Source organism: Colobus angolensis, unplaced genomic scaffold, assembly GCF_000951035.1.
Source record: "Colobus angolensis palliatus isolate OR3802 unplaced genomic scaffold, Cang.pa_1.0 Scaffold239, whole genome shotgun sequence".
Lineage (NCBI taxonomy): Eukaryota > Metazoa > Chordata > Mammalia > Primates > Cercopithecidae > Colobus > Colobus angolensis.
The window spans coordinates 1,659,807-1,685,246 of record NW_012115588.1 but is presented as its reverse complement, the minus strand read 5'-3'; the positions used below and the strand labels follow the sequence as shown (position 1 = coordinate 1,685,246).

At 54.3% G+C, this 25,440-nt stretch overlaps 1 protein-coding gene across 4 annotated transcripts in view; it reads left to right on the top strand.

Annotated features, from left to right (window-relative positions):
* The window catches only part of PACSIN2 (protein kinase C and casein kinase substrate in neurons 2), a 146,287-nt gene extending 125,523 nt beyond the window's left edge, over positions 1-20,764 (top strand). For 2 of the 4 annotated variants that reach the window (XM_011945136.1, XM_011945137.1), the window contains exons 4-11: positions 631-866; positions 2,069-2,224; positions 6,310-6,485; positions 8,481-8,601; positions 11,579-11,700; positions 13,730-13,852; positions 14,406-14,602; positions 19,081-20,764. In XM_011945136.1, the coding sequence (XP_011800526.1) occupies positions 631-866; positions 2,069-2,224; positions 6,310-6,485; positions 8,481-8,601; positions 11,579-11,700; positions 13,730-13,852; positions 14,406-14,602; positions 19,081-19,193 (1,244 nt within the window). In that variant the 3' untranslated portion in view covers positions 19,194-20,764. Of the gene's footprint in view, positions 1-630; positions 867-2,068; positions 2,225-6,309; positions 6,486-8,480; positions 8,602-10,167; positions 10,174-11,578; positions 11,701-13,729; positions 13,853-14,405; positions 14,603-19,080 lie in introns of all 4 variants that reach the window. The other 2 variants (XM_011945135.1, XM_011945139.1) reach the window with 2 other exon arrangements.
* The last annotated feature ends 4,676 nt before the right edge of the window (positions 20,765-25,440 follow it).

The window sequence follows — 25,440 nt, the reverse complement described above, 5'->3', positions numbered from 1 at the left end:
GAAGGTCCCCCCTTCTTTGGCCACTGTTAAGTAAATTAAGACTTCTAAGATGTGGAAATTGGAGTTTTTAAAGAGTTCAGTGGCTTTAAATAAAGGAAAGGAATGGCCAGACGCAGTGGCTCACGCCTGTAATCCCTGCACTTTGGGAGGCTGAGGCGAGTGGATCACCTGAGGTCAGGAGTTTGAGATCAGCCTGGCCAACATGGTGAAACCCCGTCTCTACTAAAAATACAAAAATTTAGCTGGGCGTGGTGGCAGGCGCCTGTAATCCCAGCTACTTGGGAGGCTGAGGCAGGAGAATCACTTGAACCCAGGAGACAGAGTTTGCAGTGAGCCAAGATCACACCACTGCACTCCAGCCGGGACAACAAGAGCGAAACTCCATCTCAAAAAATAAAAATAAAAATAAAGGAAAGGGATGTAATACCCCAATTTTCCTAACACAAGTAGCAAAGCAAATTCAGCTTCAGGAACTGAAAAAGGCACAGGGTCCCTGAGAGAAAAATGTCTGAAACCCCGAAAGGAAACCCTCTGTGGTCTAAATGCCCACATTGAACAGCCGAGGTGTAAGCAGAGGAGACCCCACCATGCCCGGCGCTGGGTGACCCACAGCTTCTCTCCCCTGTGCAGGGCCCCAGTACGGGACCGTGGAGAAGGCCTGGATGGCCTTCATGTCCGAGGCAGAGAGGGTGAGTGAGCTGCACCTCGAGGTGAAGGCCTCACTAATGAACGATGACTTCGAGAAGATCAAGAACTGGCAGAAGGAAGCCTTTCACAAGCAGATGATGGGCGGCTTCAAGGAGACCAAGGAAGCCGAGGACGGCTTTCGGAAGGCACAGAAGCCCTGGGCCAAGAAGCTGAAAGAGGTACATCTGTCCTGCAGGCTTCCTTGCCTGGCCTCACTCTGCCTGGCACCCCACCAGCAGCACCCCCTCCTGCACCCAGGACTTTCTGCTACTGGCTGTAGGCACAGGAGACCATTTTAGGTTTCTCTCCTAAAATTTCAAGTAACATTGATACCTGTTTTTCTAAAAGTAGCAACCAAAGCCATTGAGTTTTGTTGAGCCTCGCCTAATTGGAGGCTGTCATCTGTCCACCCCAGCCCACCGCTTGTGTGCCCCGCGCCTGCCTGCAGCCTCGCCCCCATTCCCTGCTGGAATGGGCTAGACGGTAGAGGTGCCACCCCCAACACCCAGCTGTTCTCTGGCCCTGCACTGCCTTCCTCCTCCTCAGAATCATCCAGAACATGCCTCTGTCTTTCCGAATGGTTTTCTCTGTGTCTCCTTTTCTGTGTTTTAGCTTTTGTCACATCTCCTTTCTCTTCTATTTTGTCCCTGGCCCCATTCGTAATGAAACTGTCTGTGTCTCATGAGGCCTTTGCTGTAAACTCCTCCTTCCCTCTAGAATGAAATTTGTGGCTTTGGCTCAAATAAGGAAGGATCTGTTGAGAGAGAGAGAGTGAGAGAGAGAGAGAGAGAGAATGTGTGTGTGTGTGTATAAAATAGCCATTAAAACCAGAGGAAATGTGGCCGATCGCCCTGCGCCCCCCGCCCCCACCGCCCAGTATAGTCCTCTCGCTCATGCTAGGTTCCTCGTTGGAACTTTCTTTGTATTCGCTGATCCAGCAGCCTGGCATGGTCTTCTGGGATGTCCATAACCCTCCATGCGCATGTTCCATGTCATCTCAGTGGCTTTCTCCACCCACCCCGTGCTCCGTCTCTGTTGTCCTCCCCCACACTTAACGCCCTCTAATTGACTCTGGCATGTAACTTTTCCTGTACTGTGTCTGCCTCCCACAACTCAAATGAAAGCTTCACGAAGGCCTGGGCTCTTGTGTTTCTTGCTGTGTCCCTGGTGCCCCGAACCATTCACGGGGCAAGCAAGTGCTCCATGAATATGTGTTGAGTGCGTTCCTGTTGTGACTGGTTGCTCTGATAGTATACATACAATCTTGTACCTGCCTTTTCCTCCCCTCCTGGTAGCACAAGCATTCCGATGGTCTGTGTAACCTCTAGTGGGATCCTGAACTCCCAGCGACATGGCATTCAGGAACTCATTATCCCTGTAGGTAGAAGCAGCAAAGAAAGCCCACCATGCAGCGTGCAAAGAGGAGAAGCTGGCTATCTCACGAGAAGCCAACAGCAAGGCAGACCCATCCCTCAACCCTGAACAGCTCAAGAAATTGCAAGACAAAATAGAAAAGTGCAAGCAAGATGTTCTTAAGGTAAATTGTACACTTGTTTTTACATGTCGAGTGTCACCGTGTCAGTTGTTCACATGTCTGGCACATAGTAAGCCTTCTGTAACTGCTTGGGTGATTGGGTGGATAGAGGGATAAAGAACCCAATAAAACATACCCCTGATCTCAAGAAGGCCACAGGTGAGTGCCCTAGCACCTCACCTCACCACAGGCACTGTACCTGCTCAGTTGAGGGGCAGAGCCAGGCTCTGAGCAAGCTGGGGGGAAGAGACAGCTCTTTGTGCTCAGAGACACAAGGACAGCTGGGATTGCTGCAGGGAACTGCTTGTGCCAACATGGGCGTGGCCAGTGGTCGGTATGAATGGGCATGGCCAGTGATGGGTGTGAATGGTTGTGGCTGGTGGCAGGTGTGAATGGTTGTGGCCAGTGGTGGGTGTGAATGGGTGTGGTGTGAGCTGGCATGGAGGGTTACGAGGACCAAATTGCCAGTGGCCTGGACAGCCGGGCTGAGTAAGGAGCTTAGGATGCTGCTGACCAGGAGCCACTGAGGAAGGCCTGAGTCTGAGTGGGGTCAGGGAGGAGGTGAGGAGGGTGAGATGGTTTAGAAGGATTGCTCTGCTTGTGTAGGGAGAGGGGCTGGAGGCAGAGACCTGGGGGAGGGACTGTAGGCTGGGAGCACTTGTCTGGGGAGCCAGGTGGGAGGGGGGATGGAGGTGCCCCGCAGTCTCCACAGTGACAGGCCCCAAGAGTGAGGCAGAGGCTGTGGAGCCAGGGGTGGCAGAAGGGTGGTCTTTGGCCCATGAGAGACCGTGACCAGGCACTGTGGCATCCTGGGTGCCCTTCCATTTCTGTTGTGAAGGGGAGATTTTCTGCCCCGGTGGGTGAGTGAGAAATCACTGTGTCAACTATGAAGTGCTCCACAGATGTCGACAGTGATTCTGCCTGGAAGGTCCTGGAGTCACAGGACGTAAAACCAGACAGCATCATCGTCTTGTGATTTAATAGTTCACAGGAAGGGAGGGCTCAGCCCTCGGCCCCACTTCCCCTCCTTTGCATGACAGGTGAGGGCTGGGGGGTGTCGTTGCCAAGGGCCTGCCCTGCCTCAGTGTTTGGAGAATAAATTCCCCACCAGGATTTGCAGAGAGAGACGGAATGAGGTAGAGAGAGGCTGCACTCCAGGAACAGGACATGGGCAGAGGGGAGGCAGGAGGCCTAAGCTGGTTTCACTACCCACCAACCTTTCCCGGCCCCTGTCAGTTAGGTGGTGGCATCCCTTTTTTGTGAATGAGAAAACCAAGATCAGAGAGGTTAAGTCGTACCATCCAGCAGGTGAGAGCAGGAACTTCTGACCTCAAGCCCATACATATGCCTATGCCCTTTCTCCACTGTTCCTCACTGCTATGCTGTCGGCGTAGCAAGGGGAACCCGTCATCTACACGTTCATCACTCAGACCGAGTGTCAGAATCCTCTGGGAAACCCCTCTCACTCCCATTGCTGGAGCCAGGAATCTGGGCTTTTGAAGCAGCCCAGGTGCCTCCATGGTGGGATCAGGTGAGGAGCCTGGAACCAACGACTGAGTGGGGTGCACGTGGGCTCAAGAAGCACAAGGTCCTGGAGAACTCTCCGGCTTTTGCCAGAATCCCAGGGAATCAGGTGCCCAAAAAGGTGTCTAGAAGAAAGATGGGGCTTCTCCATGTCGGGCAGGGCCGTGCCTGTGTGAGAGAAAGGGAGACGGAGATGCAGAGGAAGAGAGGCCTTTCATGTTTGACAGCCACCCAGAACGTCAACTCAGGCTTTCGCAGAACAGGCCCAGGGCACGAGGTTGGACATCAGCGTCTGGCAGGATGAATGGGACACTTTGCAGTGGGTTGCCTCCTGGGGCCCTCCCTGCCTCTGTGGTCTGGCCAGTAACTGCAGGACGTGAGAGGTCCTTGTGGGACTAGAGCTCTGGAGAGGAGGCCAGTCCCTCCCCAGCACCCTTCTTGACGCAGTTTCCAAAATCAAGCACACAGCCTGGGCAACGTAGTGAGACCTCATCTCTACAGAAAATTTAAAAATTTAGTTGGGTGTGGAGGCGTGTGCCTGTAGTCCCAGCTACTTCAGAGGCTGAGGCGGGAGGATTGCTTGAGCCCAGGAGTTCAAGGCTGCTGCGAGCTGTGGTCACACCACTGCACTCCAGCCTGGGTGACAGAGTGAGACCCCATCTCTAAAGTAGGTAGGTAGGTAGGTAGGTAGGTACATACATACATACATACATACATACATACATACATACATACCACTGCTGACTGGATGCACATGTACTTTCATGTTTCTTATCAGCCATCAACTACATCTTGGAGCATCCATCAGAAAAGAACTTTTTGCATTTAGTGCTAAAATATTACAATCCACCTAAGGGTGAAGGCAGCCTTTTGTTTTACTCCATGGGTGTTCGTTGAGAACTTTCTATGCCCTGCAAGGGGGTTTCCAGAACAGTGATGACCCTGCTCAGTACCTGGCCTGTGCTGGGGACAGGACTTGGGGCCAGCAGGGTTGGCCACAGGCTGAGGGCAGGGGCAGCCCCAAGGTGGAGCATCTTGTTGCCACTAGTGCCCTGAGAGCTCCTGGGAGGCTATTGTGTCTTGAAGGCTCCTGAGATGGGACTGCTCTGTGTCACTTAAGCAGTATCCACCAGATGCCGGGCGCTGAACCCACAGCTGTGTGTCTTGGGCTTCTGAGCTAGGCTCCCATGCAGGGCTGCCAGGTAGTGGGCACGGGCAGTGTCGATAGCGGTGGGGAATAGGAATCGCCACAGCGCTGTGGAGCTCTCTTTCTGCTGGGCATGCCCCAGCCCTGGCAGGGGTGGCCTTTTCCTGTAGGCACAGAGGACCCAAGCCGAACCATCTGAGGAGGCTGAGAAGCAGAGCAAGGACCTGGATACCAGGAGAGGAGAAAGGGGCAGGAGTCAGAGCCCTAGAGGGCGGGGTGGGACCTGGTCTCAGGAGACTGGGGAAGGCTTCAAGGAGAGGAGTTGCTTTGGAGCCTGAAGCGGAGTCTCCCAGGGCCCTGAGCCACATGAGTCAGAGGCGAGCATCTGGGAGGGGAGGAGGGGAGCCTCATGGGCAGGGTAGACTCAGTCCCAGCTGGGGGCAGAGCGGGTGCCCCATAGGCCTGCAGTGGCTCAGGAAGGGCTCCATCCTTCCTCATCCTTCCATCCTTCCTCAGAAGGCCCTGCATATGTTGTTAGGGACAGCAAAGCTTAGACCCAAGTGGAGCCCCTGACTACCCCCATAGTAGAAAGAATTGCAATAAATAGGTGGCCCCAGCCCTGCTATCGCTCACCCACCCCAGGGGGCCAACACGGCCATGATCCCACCAACTAACAAAGCCACCTGGTCACCAAACTGGTGGCCCTGCCCCCAAGATGAGGGGTGAGGGAGGCCATTGACCTCGAGGCACATCCCCACCAGATGAATGTGCCCACTTTAGCCACGTCTTCAGAATTTCACACATTTTCTAGCTGCCCCTCGATACTCTTGAGATAGGCCACACCTGCTTTTAACATTTCCTGCCTTGCAAAACCCCTTCTTGGGACAATCTGGGAGGGAGCAGCTGTGTGAGGGGGATGGAGTGGGCTGAAGGACAGGGGAAGGAGGACTTTTTTTGAATGCCTTCTTCCTGCAGCCCATCATTTACATATCAGAACACTGTGAAGGAGAGAGTGTCCTCATCTGATAAAGGACAGTGAGGCTCCAAGAGAGCTGCAGGATTCAGCCCCAGCTCCACCTTTGCTGTGGGAGGCTTGAGGGTAGCCAGGCACAGCCCTTCCCCACAGGGCAAAGAGGACATGGGCGTTTGGCACACTCAAGACCACACACACCGAGCCCTTTGCCGGCATCTACCTGTCTGGGCCTTGCTGCAGCTGAGAGACCGGGCAGATGGCAGGAGTGTGATTTACCTTTCAGGAGTGGAAGGACTGGGACTTGAACTCGAAGTCTGTCAGAAGCCAGAGCTCCTGTTTTTTCTTTGCATTGGAATCTGGGGAGGCCTGAGACACTCCAGGGGCGGGGTGAGCCAAGGGCCGAATGGAAATGAACCTTTGTCTTGTGCCTGGATTTCCCTTTAGACCAAAGATAAGTATGAGAAGTCCCTGAAGGAACTCGACCAGGGCACGCCCCAGTACATGGAGAACATGGAGCAGGTGTTTGAGCAGTGCCAGCAGTTCGAGGAGAAACGCCTGCGCTTCTTCCGGGAGGTTCTGCTGGAGGTTCAGAAGCACCTAGACCTGTCCAATGTGACTGGGTAAGTTTCCTTTGAGCTAAAACACACACGTCGTTGAAGTCAACGGAAAGTGCTTTTGAAGCAAACTCAGATGCTGCTCCCAGGTTTGGGATGGTGCGTTTGTCAGGAGGTCTCCTTACCACCCTCAGGGCCTCCTGCTTCTCTGCAATCTGGATGGCAGAGAGGGCCCCTCTGCTGAGCGTTTCTGCAGCTGCAGGCATGGCTGGCTGGACCTGTGGAAGGCCTGGCTGACCCAGCCAATTGCTGGCCCAAGCAGATAAGGCCAGGCCCACTCTGCCAGCTCCACGTACAGGTCTGGGCAGGAAGGGAGATTGCCCTTTCTGGGGCCACAGCTAGGACCAACGCAGCTGACTTTGCTTTGCTTTGCTTTTCCTTTTCTTTCCTCTCTTCTCCCTCTCCTTCTCCCTGTCCCTCTCCCTGTCCCTCTCCCTCACTCCTCTGCCTCTCTCCTCTCCTCTCTTTTCTGACAGAGTCTTGCTCTGTTGCCAGGCTTGTGTGCAGTGGTGTGATCTCCGTTCACTGCAGTCTCCTCTGCCTTCCGGGTTCAAGCAATTCTCCTGCCTCAGCCTCCCGAGTAGCTGGGATTACAGGCATGAGCCACCGCGCCCAGCCGCAGCTGGCATATCTAAGATCCACTGGGGGTGAATCTGGCATTTCTGGGCTGGTTGTGCCTGGGACAGTCTTTCTTTGAGGCCCTTTGTGATCAGCTGATTGCTTAGTGGCTCTCAGCCCCCAGGACAGCACATACCCTCTGAGACATGGTTCTGAATTGTGACATGGAAGCTGTGCTGTTGGTTCTGTGCTTTCCTCATCTTTGCTTCTGTGATGCCTTCACCAGGGCAGAGGTCCCGGCTTACTCAAGGGCATGGACTACTGTCATCCATCTAGCAGAACCATATAGGGACGCATCACCAAAACACATTCCTTTTGTCTCCCTCTGTATAAAAATCATCAAAGGCAAGTTACTGCACCACTGTTGCTCTGCCACCATTCTATGTTTATGACAGTTTTGTAAAGTGGGTGGCACTGACCCCATCTTATTGATGAGGAAGCTGAGGCTGGGTGAGATTAAATGACTTGCCCAAGGCTGCTCTGCTGGCAGGGGCAGGGTGGGGCTGGCCTGTGTCGGCCTCTTCTGCATGTGGAGTGACTTCCATCATGCTTGTCTGTCTCTGTGTCTGGATTTCCCCCTTTTAATACAGGCACCAGTCATAAGGATTAGGGCTTCTGCTAGTGACCTCATTTTACCTTGATTACCTCTATAAAGACCTTATTTCCAAATAAGACCACATTCTGAGGCACTGGGGTTTGAACTCCAACATGTCTCCTATGAAGGACACAACTCAACCCTTGATGGAGGGGATCATGTCCACTCAACAGGGGAGGAAACCGAAGCCCAGAGAAAGCACGTGACTCACCAGCCATAACGATTATAAGTGAAAATATCAGGTCCAGCAGTGATCCATACTCTTCCCCCACAGGGCAGCTTCCTAGGAAGGTGAGCCAATGATGGCTGCCAGGCGGAAGGTGGCCCCCACCCCATCTTGGTGGGTGTATTCAGCACCGGGTCATCTTCACACTCTGCATTTGCACATCTGGGTATAAAGCCTTTCTGACAGAGATGAGGAAGGAGGGTTACTTTCTAACACCCTCCAGTTTTCTCTTCCTCAACTCTGGGCCTGGTTAAATGGGAGCACACAGAGTGGTGGCCCACGCAGCCCACCTGCTGGTGCCTTTTGCATATGTGACACAGAGCAGGGCTCATTCATTGCCACCTGCTTTGCTGGTTTGATTTAAAGCTCATTTGTCAGAAGCCATCTGTGCACATGGCGGCCCGTGATATTCCGCCTGAGCCAAGGGAGGAGTGTTCTGGCTCTGTCTGTGAAACCAGCTCACGGGGCAGAGACCACGGGACCTGCTCTGGCTGGCACTGGGCTGGGACAAATGGTAGCTGGCCCCTGCCTTCTAAAAGAGCCACGTTTCCCTCTGATTTAGCTACAAAGCCGTTTACCATGACCTGGAGCAGAGCATCAGAGCGGCTGATGCGGTGGAGGACCTGAGGTGGTTCCGAGCCAATCACGGGCCAGGCATGGCCATGAACTGGCCGCAGTTTGAGGTAAGAGGAGGGTGTGCCCATGACCTCGTTGACCTGGAACAGGACCTGGGCCCACAGAGTTGGTAGACGATGTCCTCGTTCTTATTCCAGACTCTATGTTGACATTTGCCCTGTTTATCAGGCAGGCAGTCTTTAAGCATAGCTATAGTACAGACCAAGTTCTGGCATAGAGTCCTGGGGGGCTGCAGGCATTGCCAAAGGCCTTCTGAACCTCTTGTGAAGTTGCAGTTATGTCCTTTCTAGTTGGGAATGTTTGACTGTCACTCTTTGGCCAGTGGCATTCCCTCCCTTCCTAGTCAGTCCCAGGAGCCACAGGCACACAGGACCTCAGGTCCCTGATTCACCCTGTGGAATGGCCGGGAAGGGAGCAGCCACAGTGTCCCCCTCACAGTGGGCCAGGGCGGGGAGGCAATCTCAGTGGGCAGCCCTCCTTACCCTTCCAACAAAGGACTTTCCCCTACTCCAGGCAGTAAATTCAGTGAATCCTGATTCAAAATGAACATTCTTTTCCCATCATGTGGGTCTGAGCCTTTCATTATCTTTACATTCAAAATGCAAGGGCTTGGGGATCTCAGGACTCACCCAGGCCGAAGATTGGTCACCAGGCCCCACCTGGCACCCTGAAGGCAGTGGGTGAAGGTCCTGCTGCCCCTAAGGCTGAAGCACGTGGCGTCAGCTGCCCCAGCGGGGATGCTGTGGGCGACGACCTCTGCTGTGGGCGTGGACCTCGTGGCTTCCCTGACTCAGCAGTGGCCAGAGCCTGGGCTGCATTCAGATTCTGCTCACCTCTGACCACCTGTGGGAAGCTGAGCAAACTATTCACCCTTTTTGTGACTCGGTTTTCCCACGTGTGGAACGGGAATGACAGGAGCACCCATCTCCTGTCGGGGGCTGTTGGGGAACATGGTGACTTTGTCCATGCAGGGCTGTTGACCCAGGCCCACCCCTCAGAAGCCTCCTGGGGCCTCGTAGGCTGCAGTTTTGTCAGTCCTTACTCCTGCACTTCTTTTGTGGCCCTTAACAGGAAGGTTTCTCCAAATGACAGCCTGGGCCCTGCCGCCAAGCACTCCCCTGTGCCAGCCCAGGACTCGCTCCCAGTAGGAGGCTGCAGGGCAGCTGTGCCCCTTCCACAGAGGCACTGGGAGAGCATGGAGGGCCAGAGCCTTCCCGAGTGGAAGTGGCCCTAGAGGGGACAGCACAAAGCCCAGCCTCTCCTCTGGAGCCACACACCAGGAAGCCTCGGCTGATGGGTTTTGTGCACAGCTGGGATTTCACACACAGCGAGGATTTGCTGCTCCAGGGGTGGCACAGGAAACCACCTGTGAAACTCGCTTGGGGACCTTAGAGGTGCCCATTATACCCAGAGAGGGGCACAGTGGTGAGGACTGTTTGACAGTCTGTCTCCTGGAGGGTGTCCCAGCCAGAGCCCAGGGGGCCCTTCCCTCTGTGGGTCCATGGGCTGGGAACCAGCCCCTGTGCGTTCCTTGTGCACACATTTGCAGCTGTTACAGGACCATGCCTGACTTTCTCTAATGCAGTTCTTTGTTTTATTTTTCATGCCACAAGGATGAAGTAAGTGTCTGCGTTCGGCTAACTCATAGAGTGCCATACGCCGTGCAGGGTGTCTGTGGCCCGCATGGGTGTGTGTGCTGCCCCCGCCAGGCTCCTGGCAGTTCAGCTGAGGCTGCCCTGCTGTCAGGGGTGTTGAAAGCCGGCCCTTCCCTTCAGCACCAGCTTGGTGTTGATCCCATTGGCCTTTGGAAGCTGCCCGATCAGGATGAATTTATATTCAGAGGTCACTGTGGAGAACTCTGAGGTTCTGATTGAGTTCTCAGTCAACCTATTCCAGTCAGAAAATAATTAATAGACAAAAAGGTGACCCAGATTTAGGATCGGGGCCCGGGTCTGCCACCCCCTCTGCGTGGGCAAGTCACGTTGCCTTTCTGGGCCTCAGTTTCCTCATCTGACAAATGGACAGGTTAGACAGGATGCTTCTGAGTTGGCTTCCAACCTAAAAGTTCTGTAAGTACGTGTGAGCAGAGCTGTGGACTCAGCCACACCAAGTTTTAATCAAAGTTGTCTGGTAACTGGTGGAGATGGGGGTGAAGGAGAGCTCATTAAACACCTGCAGGCATGCACAGACTCTTCTAGAAAATCAAGACACAGTCTCCGTTCATGGTTTTGCCCTAGTCCATTTTCCGTGCAGCTGGTGAAGCCTGTTCGCCACCCGGGAACTCATGAGGCTTCCGGGAGGAGCGTGCTGTGCTTCGTTAGCCCCGCATGAGCTCAGGTCCCAGAGGAAAATCCCAGGGCAGCAAAACACAGGGGAGAGCCCTGCTCCTTGGAGGCTGTGAGTCTGCTTGCCTGCCCCTTCTGTCAGGTGGTAGCCACTTAGCCCTGGTTTTATTTGCAGTCCAGGGCCCATTTTTCCACATGGCAGGCTTGCTCAGGTCTCCGAAGCCAGCTGTCTTGACCCTGTGGCCCAGGGACAATTTAGAGCATCGACGCAAAGGATCTTCAGCACTTCAGGACAAGTGCCTCAGAGGCTGGCTCCTGTCTACTTTGGGAGGCTCAGCACGACGTCTGGGGAGGCCACAGGGGCCCATGCTGGCCTGAGGGGGATGGGGCTGAGAACCTTGGTGGGCAGGGTCAGGATCAGGAGGCCCTGGACCTTGCCCTGGTCCTTGCCACCCCCGCTGGTCCTCTAGGACGGGGGCAGCATGTCCTGGGGGTGGTGGTAGAAGTGCCAGCCTCCAGACCCCCTGCTTTGAACAGTGAGGAGGGGCTCAGGTCGTTTGGGTTCATAAGTGGGGCGTGGGAGCCTGAGGTCTTCTGGGAAGCCAGGGAGAGCAGGGGCCCCGAGTCTACACATCAGATGCACGGCGTGGACTGCAGGCTCGCTGGGTAGGAACTGAGGACAGACGTGGCTTCCCGCAAGTGAACCTTCGGTTTCTCTCCCTCGGCACCTGTTGCCCAGGAGTGGTCCGCAGACCTGAATCGAACCCTCAGCCGGAGAGAGAAGAAGAAGGCCACTGACGGCGTCACCCTGACGGGCATCAACCAGACAGGCGACCAGTCTCTGCCGAATAAGCCCAGCAGGTGAGTGGGTGCCACCTCCATTCAAAAGAGGCCGTTCCGTGGGGGCGCCCCTCAGGCAATCTGCATGGTCCAGGAGAGCCCCAGCCTAGACACCTGGGAGATTCCTGGGCTCCTGAGCTCTGTGGACCATGACCCAGCCTGAACACCTGGGAGGTTCCTGGGCTCCCAAGCTCTGTGGGCCGTGGCCCAGGGGCATCTCCGGGGAGGGTCGTCTTCCTACCTGGTGCCAGAGCTGCTGACAGATCCAGAGAGGGAGCCTTGGCCCTGAGCTTCAGACCCGAGTGGGTAGGAGCTGATGACAGGGCTGGCATTCATGTCTTCAGGGATAGCACCGCCCTGCCCGGACACTGGTGGAGGTGCCACCCTGGTTCCCTTGGGCAGCCAAGGTCCTGCTGAGGTTCGTGCTCACTCTGTATTATGTGCAGGCGCCAGTCAAGGGAGGGACAGGAGAGGACTGCCAGACATCTCCTTTCCAAATTACCTCTTCGCTAGGAGCATTAGTTATTTCTGACTTAGTCACTGACTGAAAACGAGAGATATAAGGGTGGCACTGTGGTCATTAGAACCTTCTGGAAAGTGTGTGCTAGAGGAGGTCTTCCTACAGGACCTGCCCAGAGGCCTCCATGTCACGCTCAGTAATAGTCATTTCATACGGGGGCTTCCTAAGAAGGCTCAGCCCAGGTTCCCATGGCCTTCCTGCAGCCCCAGGTGCTGAGCCCCCAGCCAGGCTCCCCAGCAGGTGTGGCCGCTGTCGTTCCGCTGCTGTGCACACTGTCTGGGCAGATGGGCTCAGCAGTAAGTGCCTGTCCCAGGGATCGGGGCCAGCACCTGTAATGCTTGGGGGTGGGAAGGGGAAAGAAGAAACACTGCCTCAGAGGAGGCACTGGGGGCCCCGGGCTGGCCAGGGCTGCTGCACAATTCAGCCGCCCCCAGCAGTGCCCTCTCACAACAGTCTGCTAGAGAAAGGTGCCAAGGAGGGAGGAGGGCCGGTGAGCTCAGACGTGTGGCCTGGATATTGGCCTCCAGCAGGCCTAGGTCCAGTACCGCTTGCCAGGCTGAAGCGGATGAGGCAGTTACTGGCCACTCAGGATCGCTCTGGTGGCGTTGGAGGCATGTCCTCGCCTCCCTTCCTTGGTTCTGGAGTGGTGGGTGCTCAGGCTGAGCCGTCCGTCCGGTGCTTTGGGGTCCTGTGCCCTGAGGCCCTGGTCTTGGAAGTAGAAGGTGCTGCTGGCCAGGGTAGCCCAGTCCATAGGATCAGTTACTTGGTGGGGCTCCAGGGCCCTTGGTGCCTGTCTGATTGCTTGACGGTCTCCCTGTGGTCTTCGTAGTGCGTAACTTAGCTCCCGGCTCCCAGCCCTCAGGCAGAGCTTGGCCCAGATCTCTCTGGCTCCCACACTGGGCCTGGCACACAGTAGGCAGTTGCATGACTGGATTTTCCCTCTGGAGCACCAAAGGAATCCTTCTTTATGCCTAGAAAAGACTCTGCAGCAGGCCCTGGCCCTGATTTTGGAAGCTCCAGCCCCACAGAGCAGAAGAGCGAGCCCTGAACCCCTTACTGGTCAGGAGGAGGCCGTGTGGTCTGAAGAGCTCAGAGCCCTCTCCCACTCATCCATGAGAGCCGGCCCCTCCCAAACTATCACTCTCAGAGGAGACCCTGACGGGCTCTTTGACCCCCTGCCAACTCACGGTGGTAGGAGCCAGGACAGGGGACAAGCCCTGAACCTGGAAACCGCTTTTGCTCCAGCTGTGGCTTGTCACCCACCACCCCAGAGCCCCTGCTCTGGACGGACTGTCTCCAGGTGCAGGGAAGGAAAAGGGAAACCAAGGCCTCTCCTAGGCTCCTGGAGCCTGTTTCACAGCTGAAGTCCTGCCCGCATTCTGCCACAGTGACCTTTCTGTTGAAACACCGTGGTCCCCTCCAGTCACAGGAGGAGCTGATCTGTCCCTTGAGATCCTGCAGCTGGGAAGTGCCAGGACCCTCATGGGCCCTGCGGAGCTGGGATCCCCTGAAAGCTCTCTCTCTCCATAGCACCCTTAATGTCCCGAGCAACCCCGCCCAGTCTGCGCAGTCACAGTCCAGCTACAACCCCTTCGAGGATGAGGACGACACGGGCAGCACCGTCAGTGAGAAGGAGGACACTAAGGCCAAAAAGTCGGTGAACAAACGCTTCCTCTGGCCCCACCGCGCTCGCTCTGTCTCTCCCTCTCTCTCTGGCCAGGGCTCTCACCCCTGAGCACTCAGCAATGCACGAAGCTCTGCGGGAAGTGGGCACCTGGCGTGCTGCATCCAGGCCCACCGCCTGCTGGTGCACAGGCTCTCTGGCACCCCCATTCCTCGGGGAGGGCACAGCTAACAATCTTCAGTTGCTTTTTTTCTGTCCTCTGTTAACCCTTCAAGGCCCCAGCAGCACCACGACAGGAAAACAGACAAGCACGCAGTCTGTGCTGGGGACTAGAGAGCGAGGCCCCAGGTTGGCCTCTGCTGTGGGCATCTCCAACCGCCTGCCCCTGGAAAGCCTGTCGGTGGCTCAGGATGAGTGTGAATGACATGAACTCGCACTAGCACTGGCTCTACCTGTGCTCCTTCGAAAGGAGCCCTCAGCCCTGAGCCCCAAGGCTCCAGTGCCCTTCCCTTGCAGGGGCGGGGACCTCACACCCTCTGCCAGGCCTGTGCTGACAGCCCTGTGGCCTCCCCTTTCTTGCAGTGTCAGCAGCTACGAGAAGACCCAGAGCTATCCCACCGACTGGTCAGACGATGAGTCTAACAACCCCTTCTCCTCCACGGATGCCAATGGGGACTCGAATCCGTTTGACGACGACGCCACCTCGGGGACGGAAGTGCGAGTCCGGGCCCTGTATGACTACGAGGGGCAGGAGCACGACGAGCTGAGCTTCAAGGCTGGTAGGTGGGCTCCCCCAGCATCCAGGGGAGGAGGGCTTCCCACCTGCAGGTGGGAGGGTCTTTTTTGTTTTTTAAGTCTGGAAAAGTTCTTGCTGATTTCACTTGTGAGTCACTGCAGGCCCTTCCCCAGTGCCCTGGCTTCATTGTCAAAAGCAGCCAATTGGCTGGATGCTGTGGCTCATGTCTGTAGTCCCAGAGCTTTGGGAGGCCGAGGTAGAAGGATCACTTGAGCCCAGGAGTTTGAGACCAGCCTGGCAACATGGCGAAACCTGTCTCTACAAAAAATACGAAAAATTAGACCAGGCATGGTGACAACATGCCTGTAATCCCAGCACTTTGGGAGGCCGAGGCAGACAGATCACTTGAGGTCAGGAGTTCAAGACCAGCCTAACCAACATGGTGAAACCCCGTCTCTACTAAAAATATAAAAATGAGCCAGGCGTGTGGCAGATGCCGGTAATCACCGCTACTCAGGAGGCTGAGGCAGGAGAATCACTTGAACCTGGAAGGTGAAGGTTGCAGTGAGCCAAGATCGCACCACTGCACCCCAGCCTGGGTGACAGAGCAAAACTTGGTCTCAAAAAAAAAGAAAAAATTAGCTGGGCTAATTTTAGCGGCACGTGCCTGTAGTCTCAACCACCTGGGAGGCTGAGGTGGGAGAATCACCTGAGCCCAGTAGATTGAGGTTGCAATGAACCATGATTGTACCACTGCACTCCAACCTGGGCAACAGAGCAAGACCCTGTCGCAAACAAATAAATAAATAAATAACCTGGGCAACAGAGCAAGACCCTGTCTCAAATAAATAAATAAACCAAAGTAGCAGATTAGCTGGGTGTGGTGTTGCATACCTATAGTCCCAGCTGCTTGGGAGGCTAAGGCAGGAGGATCACTGAAACCCAAGAGGATGCAGTGAGCCATGTTCATACCACTGTACTCTAGCCTAGAAGAGAGAGCAAGACCCCATCTCTTAAAAAAAAAAAAAAAGTAGGCCGGGCACAGTGGCTCATGCCTGTAATTCCAGCACTTTGGGAGGCTGAGGTGGGCGGATCATGAGGTCAGGAGATCAAGACTATCCTGGCTAACAGGGTGAAACCTTGTCTCTACTAAAAGTACAAAAAATTAGCAGGGCATAGTGGCGGCCGCCTGTAGTCCCGGCTACTCGGGAGGCTGAGGCAGGAAAATCACTTGAACCTGGGAGGCAGAGCTCACAGTGAGCTGAGATCGTGCCATTGCGCTCCAGCTTGGGTGACAGAGCGAGACTCTGTCTCCAAAAAAAAAAAAAAAGTAGTGGATGCCCAATGCCAAGACTCAGAAATAGTGAGTGCCCCCAAGCCAGTGCCTGGACGCCTCCCCTTGCTGGGCTGAGGCTGTGAACTGCAGGGCGCTGGCTAGTCACGCAGAAGGGCATCTGGAGAAGCTGTTGGCCAGGACCACCAGGTTCCCCCATGTGTACTCTGCGAGCTGCTAGCCCTGTAGGTCCCTGAGAGAAGCCTTTCTCCAGGGGTCCCCAACTGCCAGAGAAGCCCTTAGGAGAGCCACAGCTTTGCCCAGACCCTGGAGTAGCACTTGGCATGCCTCTGGACCAGGTGGGGCCTTGTCTCAGGCAGCAACTTGTGTGTGTGCACATCTACCTGCCCACACCTACCATGCACACACCAACCCACACGCATACCTGTGTTGCCAGGAGCAGGAACCATAGTTTTATAAAACAGCCTGGATCCTGATTATGTGTGCTCTGCTGGTGAAGACTTTCTGTCCAATGTCTTTTTCTTCTTTGAATGGTCTTCAGTGATAATCTTTTTTTTTTATTCTTAATAGAGACACGGTCCCACTCTGTTAGCCAAGCTGGGGTACAGTCGTGCAGTCCTAGCCCCTACCTTTGTTGGCTCATACCTGTAATCCCAGCACTTTGAGAGGCCAAGGCCAAAGGATCACTTGAGGTCAGGAGTTTGAGACCAGGCTGGCCAACATGGCGAAACCCTGCCTCTACTAAAAAAAAAAAGTTATTCAGGCATGGTGGCGCATGCCTGTAATCCCAGCTACTGGGGAGGCTGAGGCAAGAGAATCACTTGAACCTGGGAGGTGGAGGTTGCAGTGAGCCAAGATCATGCCACTGCACTCCAGCCTGGGTGATGGAGTGACACTCTGTCTCAAAAAAAGGAAAATTGCTATCTTAGCACCTAAGGAAGCTGGAGTGACCTAGGGCCAAAGCAGACTCAACAGCAACCCAGATTCTTCCCTCTCTCTTGCCCTCTTTGTGAAGCTCCCCCAGAAGCAGCATCTACCACTCCGAGAGGGAAACTGGGCCAGAACTCAACCCACACAGGCTGAAGTCTGCCCCTGCCCCTAGGCTACACTTGTGGGAAAGGCTGCCTTACCACCACCACCCCAGTCCCCCACTCAGCAGGGAAGCCAGGGCCTGGGGACTGTGCCCAATGGCCTAGCTTCTAACCAGCCTTCAGCCTCCTTCCCTCAGCACTCAAAATGCCCCCCTCCGTCCCCAGACACTCATCCCCTGGGCTGGTTATCAGCTGCCTCTGCCCAGTTTGAGAAGTTGGTTTTTTTTTTGTTTTTTGGGATTTTTTTTAATGTGCCTTTAAGCCATCTTCATCCAGTTTCTGATATCTTTGGTTGGGGTTGTTACCCCCGACTTTGTTGGTTTATTTGTTTATAATTTCTAACTCCTTTTCAATCCTACCTATTGGGTTTGACAGTAATTTTGTAGGTTTAAAATGTTTCTTCCAGATCCAAGTGAATTGTCAAAAGCAAACTGATTGAAATGAACCTTCTAATCACCAGTTCACATTTGCACAATGTGAAAGCTTTCCTGTTCGTTCTGTTTTCTGTGTTATCCTGCTTTTTAACAATGCAAAATTAGCTCCCAACCAGTATGGCTTGACTTATGTCTGTCTCTTGCGCTGCGCTGGCTGTTTGCCACATGGTAGTGTGGGGCTACAGGTCTCATCCTAGCCTCGGTAGCCTGGAGCCAGGCCTGTGAGCACAGCAACCCATGAAGGCAGGACAAAAAGAAACGCCAGGGGCCCAAGACACAAAGCAGGGCAAGAGATGGTGGTTCATCACGGCTGCTGCCCTGTGGCCCCTGCATCTGCTCCTAATGCCTCTGGGTCAGATCTTCAGGAGCACTGGTCTGGCAGAAGTGGCATGACAGTGGGAGGTTGAGCCAGTGCTTACGCGTGTCCCGCCCTCCCAGGGTTCTTTGGTGCCTTAACGCTTAATCCTCATAGCACCCCGAGTCCACAGATGAGGGCCACAGGCCCAGGGAGTGGAGGCAGTTGGTCCAGGTCTCCTAGCCAGCGAGTGGTGGCTCTGGGATTTGAGCCCAGGCAGTCCGGGGAGCACTGGAAGCCCCAGGCGTTAGCTCCGCAGGCATCTTGACCAGCATTGCTACCATACAAAATTCAAAGCATCAGGGAAATGCTAAACCAGGGGGAAAACTGCATCTAATTCTGAAAATGGACCAAAAAATGCCAAAGAGAGTTACAAAACTACAAACTTAACAATAAAGGCCAAACAGCCCTGGGACTATTGCTTTCCCACCAATTGCTCGCTCCTGACGAGGTCCGAGCCAGCAGGCCCAACTGGCCTTCCCTGCAGCGAGTTACCAGCCAGAAGCACACGGGCTCTGCCCACCCCTGGGCTCTGAGCTGCTCTGCTTCCCTAACCTGGCAAATGTCAGACCTGGGGCCCTGCCCTAGTGCCACCTCCCCCTCACCATCCTCGTCTGCCTCCTTGAGACCAGGCTCCCTCAGTTCCTCTCATCTCTGTATCTCCTCCTCTACCTGAGGCCCAGCCAGAGGTAGGAGGTCCTTCAGGTTGGAACAAGCAGAAGATAAATGGAACCACGTTAATACATTAGAGCCACAGAACAGTGCCAGGGGCTCCTGTCTCAGGGTGTCAGGAAGGGTTGACACATGGCACCATGCACAAGTCCTCAGCCAGGTATTGGGGATAGAATGACAGGTATGACTGTCAGATGTGGTCCCTTCCCCTCTCGCAGCCTGGAAGTTGCAGAGGAGAGGGATTAACAAAGGCAGAGAGACCCCAGAGACAGCTTCTGGGAGAAAGGCGGCCGGGGCCCCGGTGGGGAGGACACAAGAGGCCCAGTGTGGGGGAGGGGCACAACCGAGGGAGAGTTCCTGCCACCTGGCCAGGATGGTGAGGAAGGCACAGCCCTAGGGAGCTCGATGCTGCAGTCCCAGTGGGAGCCACTGTGGCAACTGAGAGCTGCTTGCTCTAAATTACTGTGTGAGACTGTCATCTCTAGATCTGTCAGAGGCCCGTGAGCAAAGAGGCAACTTAAAATGCATTTAGTAGAGAAATGACCAGGTCCTCGGCCTGCCCGCCACAGAATGCCTAGCCCTCCGCCCGCTGTGGGCCGAAGCTCGTGAACGCGGCTCTCTAGCCCACCATCAGTGTCACCCTCTCATGGAGACGGCTCCCTCTTTGTCTTACAGGGGACGAGCTGACCAAGATGGAAGACGAGGATGAGCAGGGCTGGTGCAAGGGACGCTTGGACAACGGGCAGGTTGGCCTATACCCGGCAAATTATGTGGAGGCAATCCAGTGATAAGCCAGGGGTCAGGCCAGCAGGGGACGGAGGCGGCGGGCCCAGGAGCTTCAGCCAGCCATGTAGGCATCCACTCCTTTTCCTGCAAGAGATGATGGTTCCATTGCTCTTGGCTTCATGGTGTCCCTGGAAGGCAGATGAGCTGGTCATTTTGCCTGGGACTCGGCACCTTTCCGAGTGCAGCTGGAGGGATCTGAGCGCAGGAAGACGCAGAACAACAGAAATAGCCGCCCCTCCCCGCCCACTGTGCCTATTGGCCTATCATGGATCTCTATGTTCTTGACTTTGTCTCTCCTTTCCGAGTCAATGGTGGGTTACGCTGATCTTGTTCCACTGATTACTCTCTCTGACGACTCCATCACCTGCAACTTAAATGAACAAGCTTACATCCTATTTTCTGAGTGAAGATTTTAAGGTTTTTAATTTAAAGGCTATGTACAGTTATACTTTTTTATACACCTGTTCATTTCTACTTAAATTATGGCACAGATTGATGCACACTAGTCTTGAGGAAGCGATCTCCCTATTCCCATGCCCTGTTAGCCATGCCGTGTGTAGGCTTAGCCTCAGGTGGCAGATGATGTTTGAGGAAAGAGATTGTAGCGGGAAGATGGGACCGGGTTATGGTCGGGTTTCTGTTGGGAATGCTAATGCTCTTTGTGCTTTTGGGCATCTGAATGGAAGCTTTAGATAGAACCTTCGGTAGAACTCCCCCAAATCGCCATATTTAAAAATCATTTTCACTCTATTCTTGCTTAAAACTGTACTCTTTTGCAAATTAACAATTTTATCAGTGATTCAGAGTTAAAAAGAAGACTAACTTTTCAAGCAAATGCATCTGTAGATAAAGATGCTTTATGTTAGACTGTCATGTCTCAGTGTATATCTGTATATATTATTTGATATTCAGAGAATCTAAAGCACTCATCTACTGTTTTAATGAGATTTAACAGTGAGTTTCGTTTGTAAACTGCTTGAAGTCTGTGGCATTCGGGCACAGGTCTGGCTGGCCAGCTGGGTCTCCTCCTGGGCTCAGTGGGCCTGGGGCCTCTCTGACATGGTGCCTGCTGGAGGGAGGCTTGTCGTCACCGGCTGACTGCTGGTCCGCCTTCTGACTGGCCTTTGTCCTGGTTCCGTAGCAGAACACTGTAAAAGGGCCCGCGACTTTGCAGTAGTTGCAGATTTCAGTCGTCGTATTACTTGTGCGCAAACAAAAGCTGGGTCTTACCCACCGCACAAGTCTCTCCGGCTTCCCAGAGTTGCCAGGGAGCAGGTGCTGCAGCCAGAGCTACACTGTGGTCACATGGGGCAGCCAGGGGTGGGGGAGAACCTGTATTTTATGTAACTTAGCAGTGCCCACCACCATCATGAGCTATGCATTTACTGTTTCCAGTGAGCAGATGTCTTGCTTGGAAAGTGGACCTGTGTCTGTATCTGTCACGAGAACTTACCAGCAGAAATCCTCATTTCTGTGCTACAGATTTACCAAAAATTGTCGTCTTTTCAGTTGAAGAGTTCCTTTAAATGTATAGTATTTTAGGAAAAAATCAATAAACATTTGATCTCGTGCATCTGGAAGTCCCTTAGCCATCATCTGTCTTCACGCCCACTTCACTTGGTGGGGGTGGTCTCCCTGGGGCTTACTAGCTTTGGAGCTGGGCAAGATCCCGGGCACAGGACCCCTGCTCAAAAAGCCATGGCCCACTGCCCCTGCCAAACTAGAGGTTGGGGATTTGAGGCACCTGAGCCCTTTGGGAGTTCCCTTCTCCCCGAGACCTGCTGCTGTTTGACCTGGGCTTCCCCACGGTGCGGGCATTGGCTGGCGCCTCTCTATTGCCCCAGCTCAAACAGCAGGACAAGACTGGTGTCACCCATAACTCTCCTCTGAGCACATTTTCCTGAGCGCCTACCGTGTGCTGTCCACTTTTTACTTAACATTATCTGCAAGTGCATCTCCAAACATCTCCATGGGGTACGGGCAAGTCTCCCCCATTCCATTCTACAGCCGAGGAAAGAGGCTCCAAGAGCCAGCCAGAGTTTTTTGAGGAGTCTCAGCCAGCCCAAGGCACTGAGCGAAATCCCTGAGGAACCCCTCCCCTCGCTGGAGAAACTGAGGAGGGAGGAGGCCTGGCTTGGCAGCCCTGGCTGGCTTGAAGACGGGAGAGAAGCAAGACATGAGGGCGGCTGTGGCCATGCTCACCAAGCCCTGGGAAGGCTGCCCAGAAAAGCACGCCAGCTGGGCATGTGGCCTCACAGAGCACCTGGGAGGAGTGAGGCAGGCAGCTGCCCCTGCAGTGTGGCTTTGTCCCGGCTCAGCAAGGGTAGGGGACAGATCCTTGTCACCCAGCCTCCTTGTCTGAGGGGTGGCGGGTCCCCTGCTCCTAGCTTCTGAGGAGCTGGAACCCTGCAGCCTGGGGCGGACACCCAGCTTGGCCCACAGCCCCAGGCTGCAAACAGGCAGAACAGGGTTGGGAGGGGAGGTGGCGGGTCACAAGCAGGCTCCTGGTGCCCCTGGCCTCAGTCACTGCCCAAACACCATGGCAAGACCACAGCCCCCGCTGAGCTGGATGAAGCAACCTCCACTCTGAGGCCAGATCACACAGGCCCCCGATGAGGGATCTGGCAGGGCCACTTAACTGCCCACCTCCCCTCTCCTACCTTGCCCTCAGAGGCCAGCTTGGAAACTTGACCTCATCTCTGGGCCTCAGTTTCCCCAAGTAGAAGTGATACTTTTCCAATTGGAGAGTTACAGCAAGAAGAAAAGGTAGCCTGGGCAACATCGTGAGACCCTGTCTCTACAAAAAGTTTAAAAATTGGTTGAGTGTGGTGGTGCATGCATCTAGTCCCAACTACTTGGAAGGCTGAGGCAGGAGGATTGCTTGAGCACGGGAGTTTGAGGCTGCAGTGAGCCATGAGTGCACCACTGCTCTCCAGCCTGGACAACAGAGCTCTCGAGACACTGTCTCAAAAAAAGAAAAAGGCCAGACACTGTTGCTCACACCTGTAATCCCAGCACTTTGGGAGGCCAAGGTGGGTGGATCATGAGGTCAGGAGATCGAGACCATCCTGGCTAACACGGTGAAACCCCATCTCGACTAAAAATACAAAAAACTAGCCGGGTGTGGTGGCAGGCGCCTGTAGTCCCAGCTACTCGGGAGGCTGAAGCAGGAGAATGGCATGAACCCGGGAAGTGGAGCTTGCAGTGAGCCGAGATCACGCCACTGCACTCCAGCCTGGGCGACAGAGAAAGGCTCAAAAAAAAAGAAAAGAAAAAGGCCACAGGCACTCAGGAGCTGGTCATTGTCATGATTATGAGTGACACCATAGGCCGGGGCCCAGGGTTCTCTGCCGTCCACGGCTGCCCTTCCCTCCTCCCACAGCCACCACCCTGGATCAGTGCTGCCACCAACTGTCCACATCTCTTCAGGTCCCCAAGGCCCCTGAGTTGACGCTAGGGGGAGCGTTAGCCCCAGAGCCCTCTCCTGGGCCAAAGCTCCCTGGGACTCAGCACAGGGGTATTTCATCATCCCTCTTCACCCTTCTCACACCCTAGAAATGTTGGGAGGGTGAGCAAGTGCTGCCAAGTGACCGGAGGAGGGATCTGGCTTTGCTGCAGCCTGTGCCAAAACTGGACCTGCAGATGGAGAACAGGGCTGGTCTCTGTACCCTGGGCCCTGATGCCAGATCCTGGTCCACTCAGACACAGGCAGTGAAGGCCCAGTCGGGATGGGGGAGGTTGGGAAGGACTCGTGTGGACCACCTGACCAATCCCCTCGTAGTTCATAGGGAAATGGGACAAGTGAGAGGAAGCAGTGAGAGTCCCCATGGGCTCAGACCACATGGTTTGGGAAGCTGAGCAAGGCCTGACCCCTGAGTGGCCCAGCCTGGTGGGGGATCAGATCAGCTGGCTCTCCTTATGTATCCACTGGGCAATCATTCATTCACCATGCATTTATTGAGCACATACTGTATGTGAGACTCAGCTGCACCAGGACAAACATGAAGAGAAACCAATCTTGCCCTTGGGAAACACTAGTAGGCTCAGAGAAGGACCTGCGTTATTCTGACACCATGATGGGACAGCCAGAGACAAAGGGCCAGAGTTGTCTTCTGAGAATGTGTGGTGGGTTTTAGAAGTCTCAGGCCTCCCAACCCAGGCTCCAAGGCCTCAGAGATCAGAGCACTGCTCAATCCCTGAGCCGTTCCCTGACTTCCTGTAGGAGGTGTCCCTGAGTCCCCACCTGGGTGGGAGGCTGGACCACAGACAAACGGAAAATCCCTGAGCTTCGTTTGCTGAAAAGTAGGGATGATTGGTGGGACGCAGTGGCTCATGCCTGTAATCCCAGCACTTTGGGAGGCTGAGGCGGGTGGATCACCTGAGATCAGGAGTTCGAGACCAGCCTGGCCAACATGGTGAAACGCCGTTTCTACTAAAAATACAAAAAATTAGCCAGGCGTGGTGGTGGGTGCCTGTAATCCCAGCTACTTGGGAGGCTGAGGCAGGAGAATCACGTGAACCCTTGAGGTGGAGGTTGCAGTGAGCCGAGATCGCCCCACTGCACTCCAGCCTGGGCAATAAGAGCAAAACTGTCTCAAAACAACAACAATAAAATAGGGATGATCAAGTGAGGATAATTTAAGGGGTGCTCAGAAGCCAAAACATCCTGCCAGGTGGGCACCCCAGCCTATGGGTGCCCTGTAAGCTTTCCTTCCCCCACCCCTTTTCACAGTCCAAGGTCTCCCCAGAGTAGCGGCTACCTGATCTGCTCCCCTCCCTTGCCCACCCTTCCTGAAGCCTCCTCTGAGGCAGGGAAGGTCTGTGCCCCTTCCCAGCCCTTCCCCAGTCACCTGTGGAAGACACAGGCCACTCTCTGGGCCTCAGTTTTACGAATAAATGGGCTGCATCTCTGTGGCCCCTGTGGCGGCAGCAAGAAGAGGGGCCCTCAGGCCAGGACGGAGTCAGCTCCAGGGGCCAGCCAGTGAAAAGAACCAGGGTCAGGATGGAGGTGGCTCCACCACACCTGGGAGGATGTGCCCAGGCTGAGCTAAATCTGGCCTGGCCTGCAGTTGAGGTGCAAGGCTCATTTCTGGCCAGGCATGACCACCACCAGGCAGAGGGTCAGAGGAACCACAGTGTTCATCTTCCCTCCAGCCCGTGTTTGTGGCGCTAAACCAAAAAGAAAAAAAAAAAAAACGCAACAAATCTAGGACCATCGTATGAAACCCAGATTATATTGTTTTAGGCATCTCCAAATCCTTTGTGGAAAGGGCTAGGAAAGGAAGGAAGGAAGGAATGAACTAAATAAGTGACGTCACTCTTTTGGGGGAAAGGACACCAGCACTGTCGGTGGACCAAGACTCAAGACGCGAGAGGAGTACTAGGTGCGAGAATGGCCGAAGGTTGCAGAAACCCAGAGTGCCTTAGGGTTAGGGTTAGGGTACCAGGCCCTAAAAGACCCCAAGCTCAACAGCATTCGGATCACCAAGGCAGCTGCCTCAGGGCACATGAACTACATGCAGTCACTGGCCGCTTCTGGGCAAAGACAGCCAGGCGGCCCTGCCCCTTTACCGTATTTTCCAATAGCAATCTTAATTATTTTTTCCTGATTGTAAAAGGAATAAAGGCTCAGATGAAAATTTGGAAATTTAGTAAAGGTATTCAGAAAAACATTAGTTATCTGTGATCCTGACTTCCACAGGTTACATTGCTAACACTGGGGTGCATTTTTTTCTGATAGTTTTCCTAACATATATCGTATATATGAACATGTGCCATTTTCTTTTTCTTTTCTTTTTTTAAATTTTCTTTTCTTTTTTTTTTTTTGAGGAAGAATTTCACTCTTGTTGTCCAGGCTGGAGTGTAATGGTGCAATCTCAGCTCCCTCTGCCCTCCACCTCTCAGGTTCAAGCAATTCTCCTGCCTCAGCCTCCCGTGAGCCACCACGCCTGGTCACGTGCTGTTGTCATCATCATCATCAATGTGTGTGTGTGTCTTACAAAATTGGAATCGTACTGTAAATATGGTCTTGTACCCTACTTCGTTCTCCTACCATTTGATCATGAGCATTTTCTCATGTCCTAAATATACTTCAATTAAAAATAAACACGAGACACAGTGGCTCATACCTCTAATGCCAACACTTTGGGAGGCCAAGGCAGGAGGATCACTTGAGCCGAGGAGTTCAAATCCAGCTTGGGCAACATAGGGACACCCTGTCTCTACCAAAAATAAAAAAAAAATAGCCAG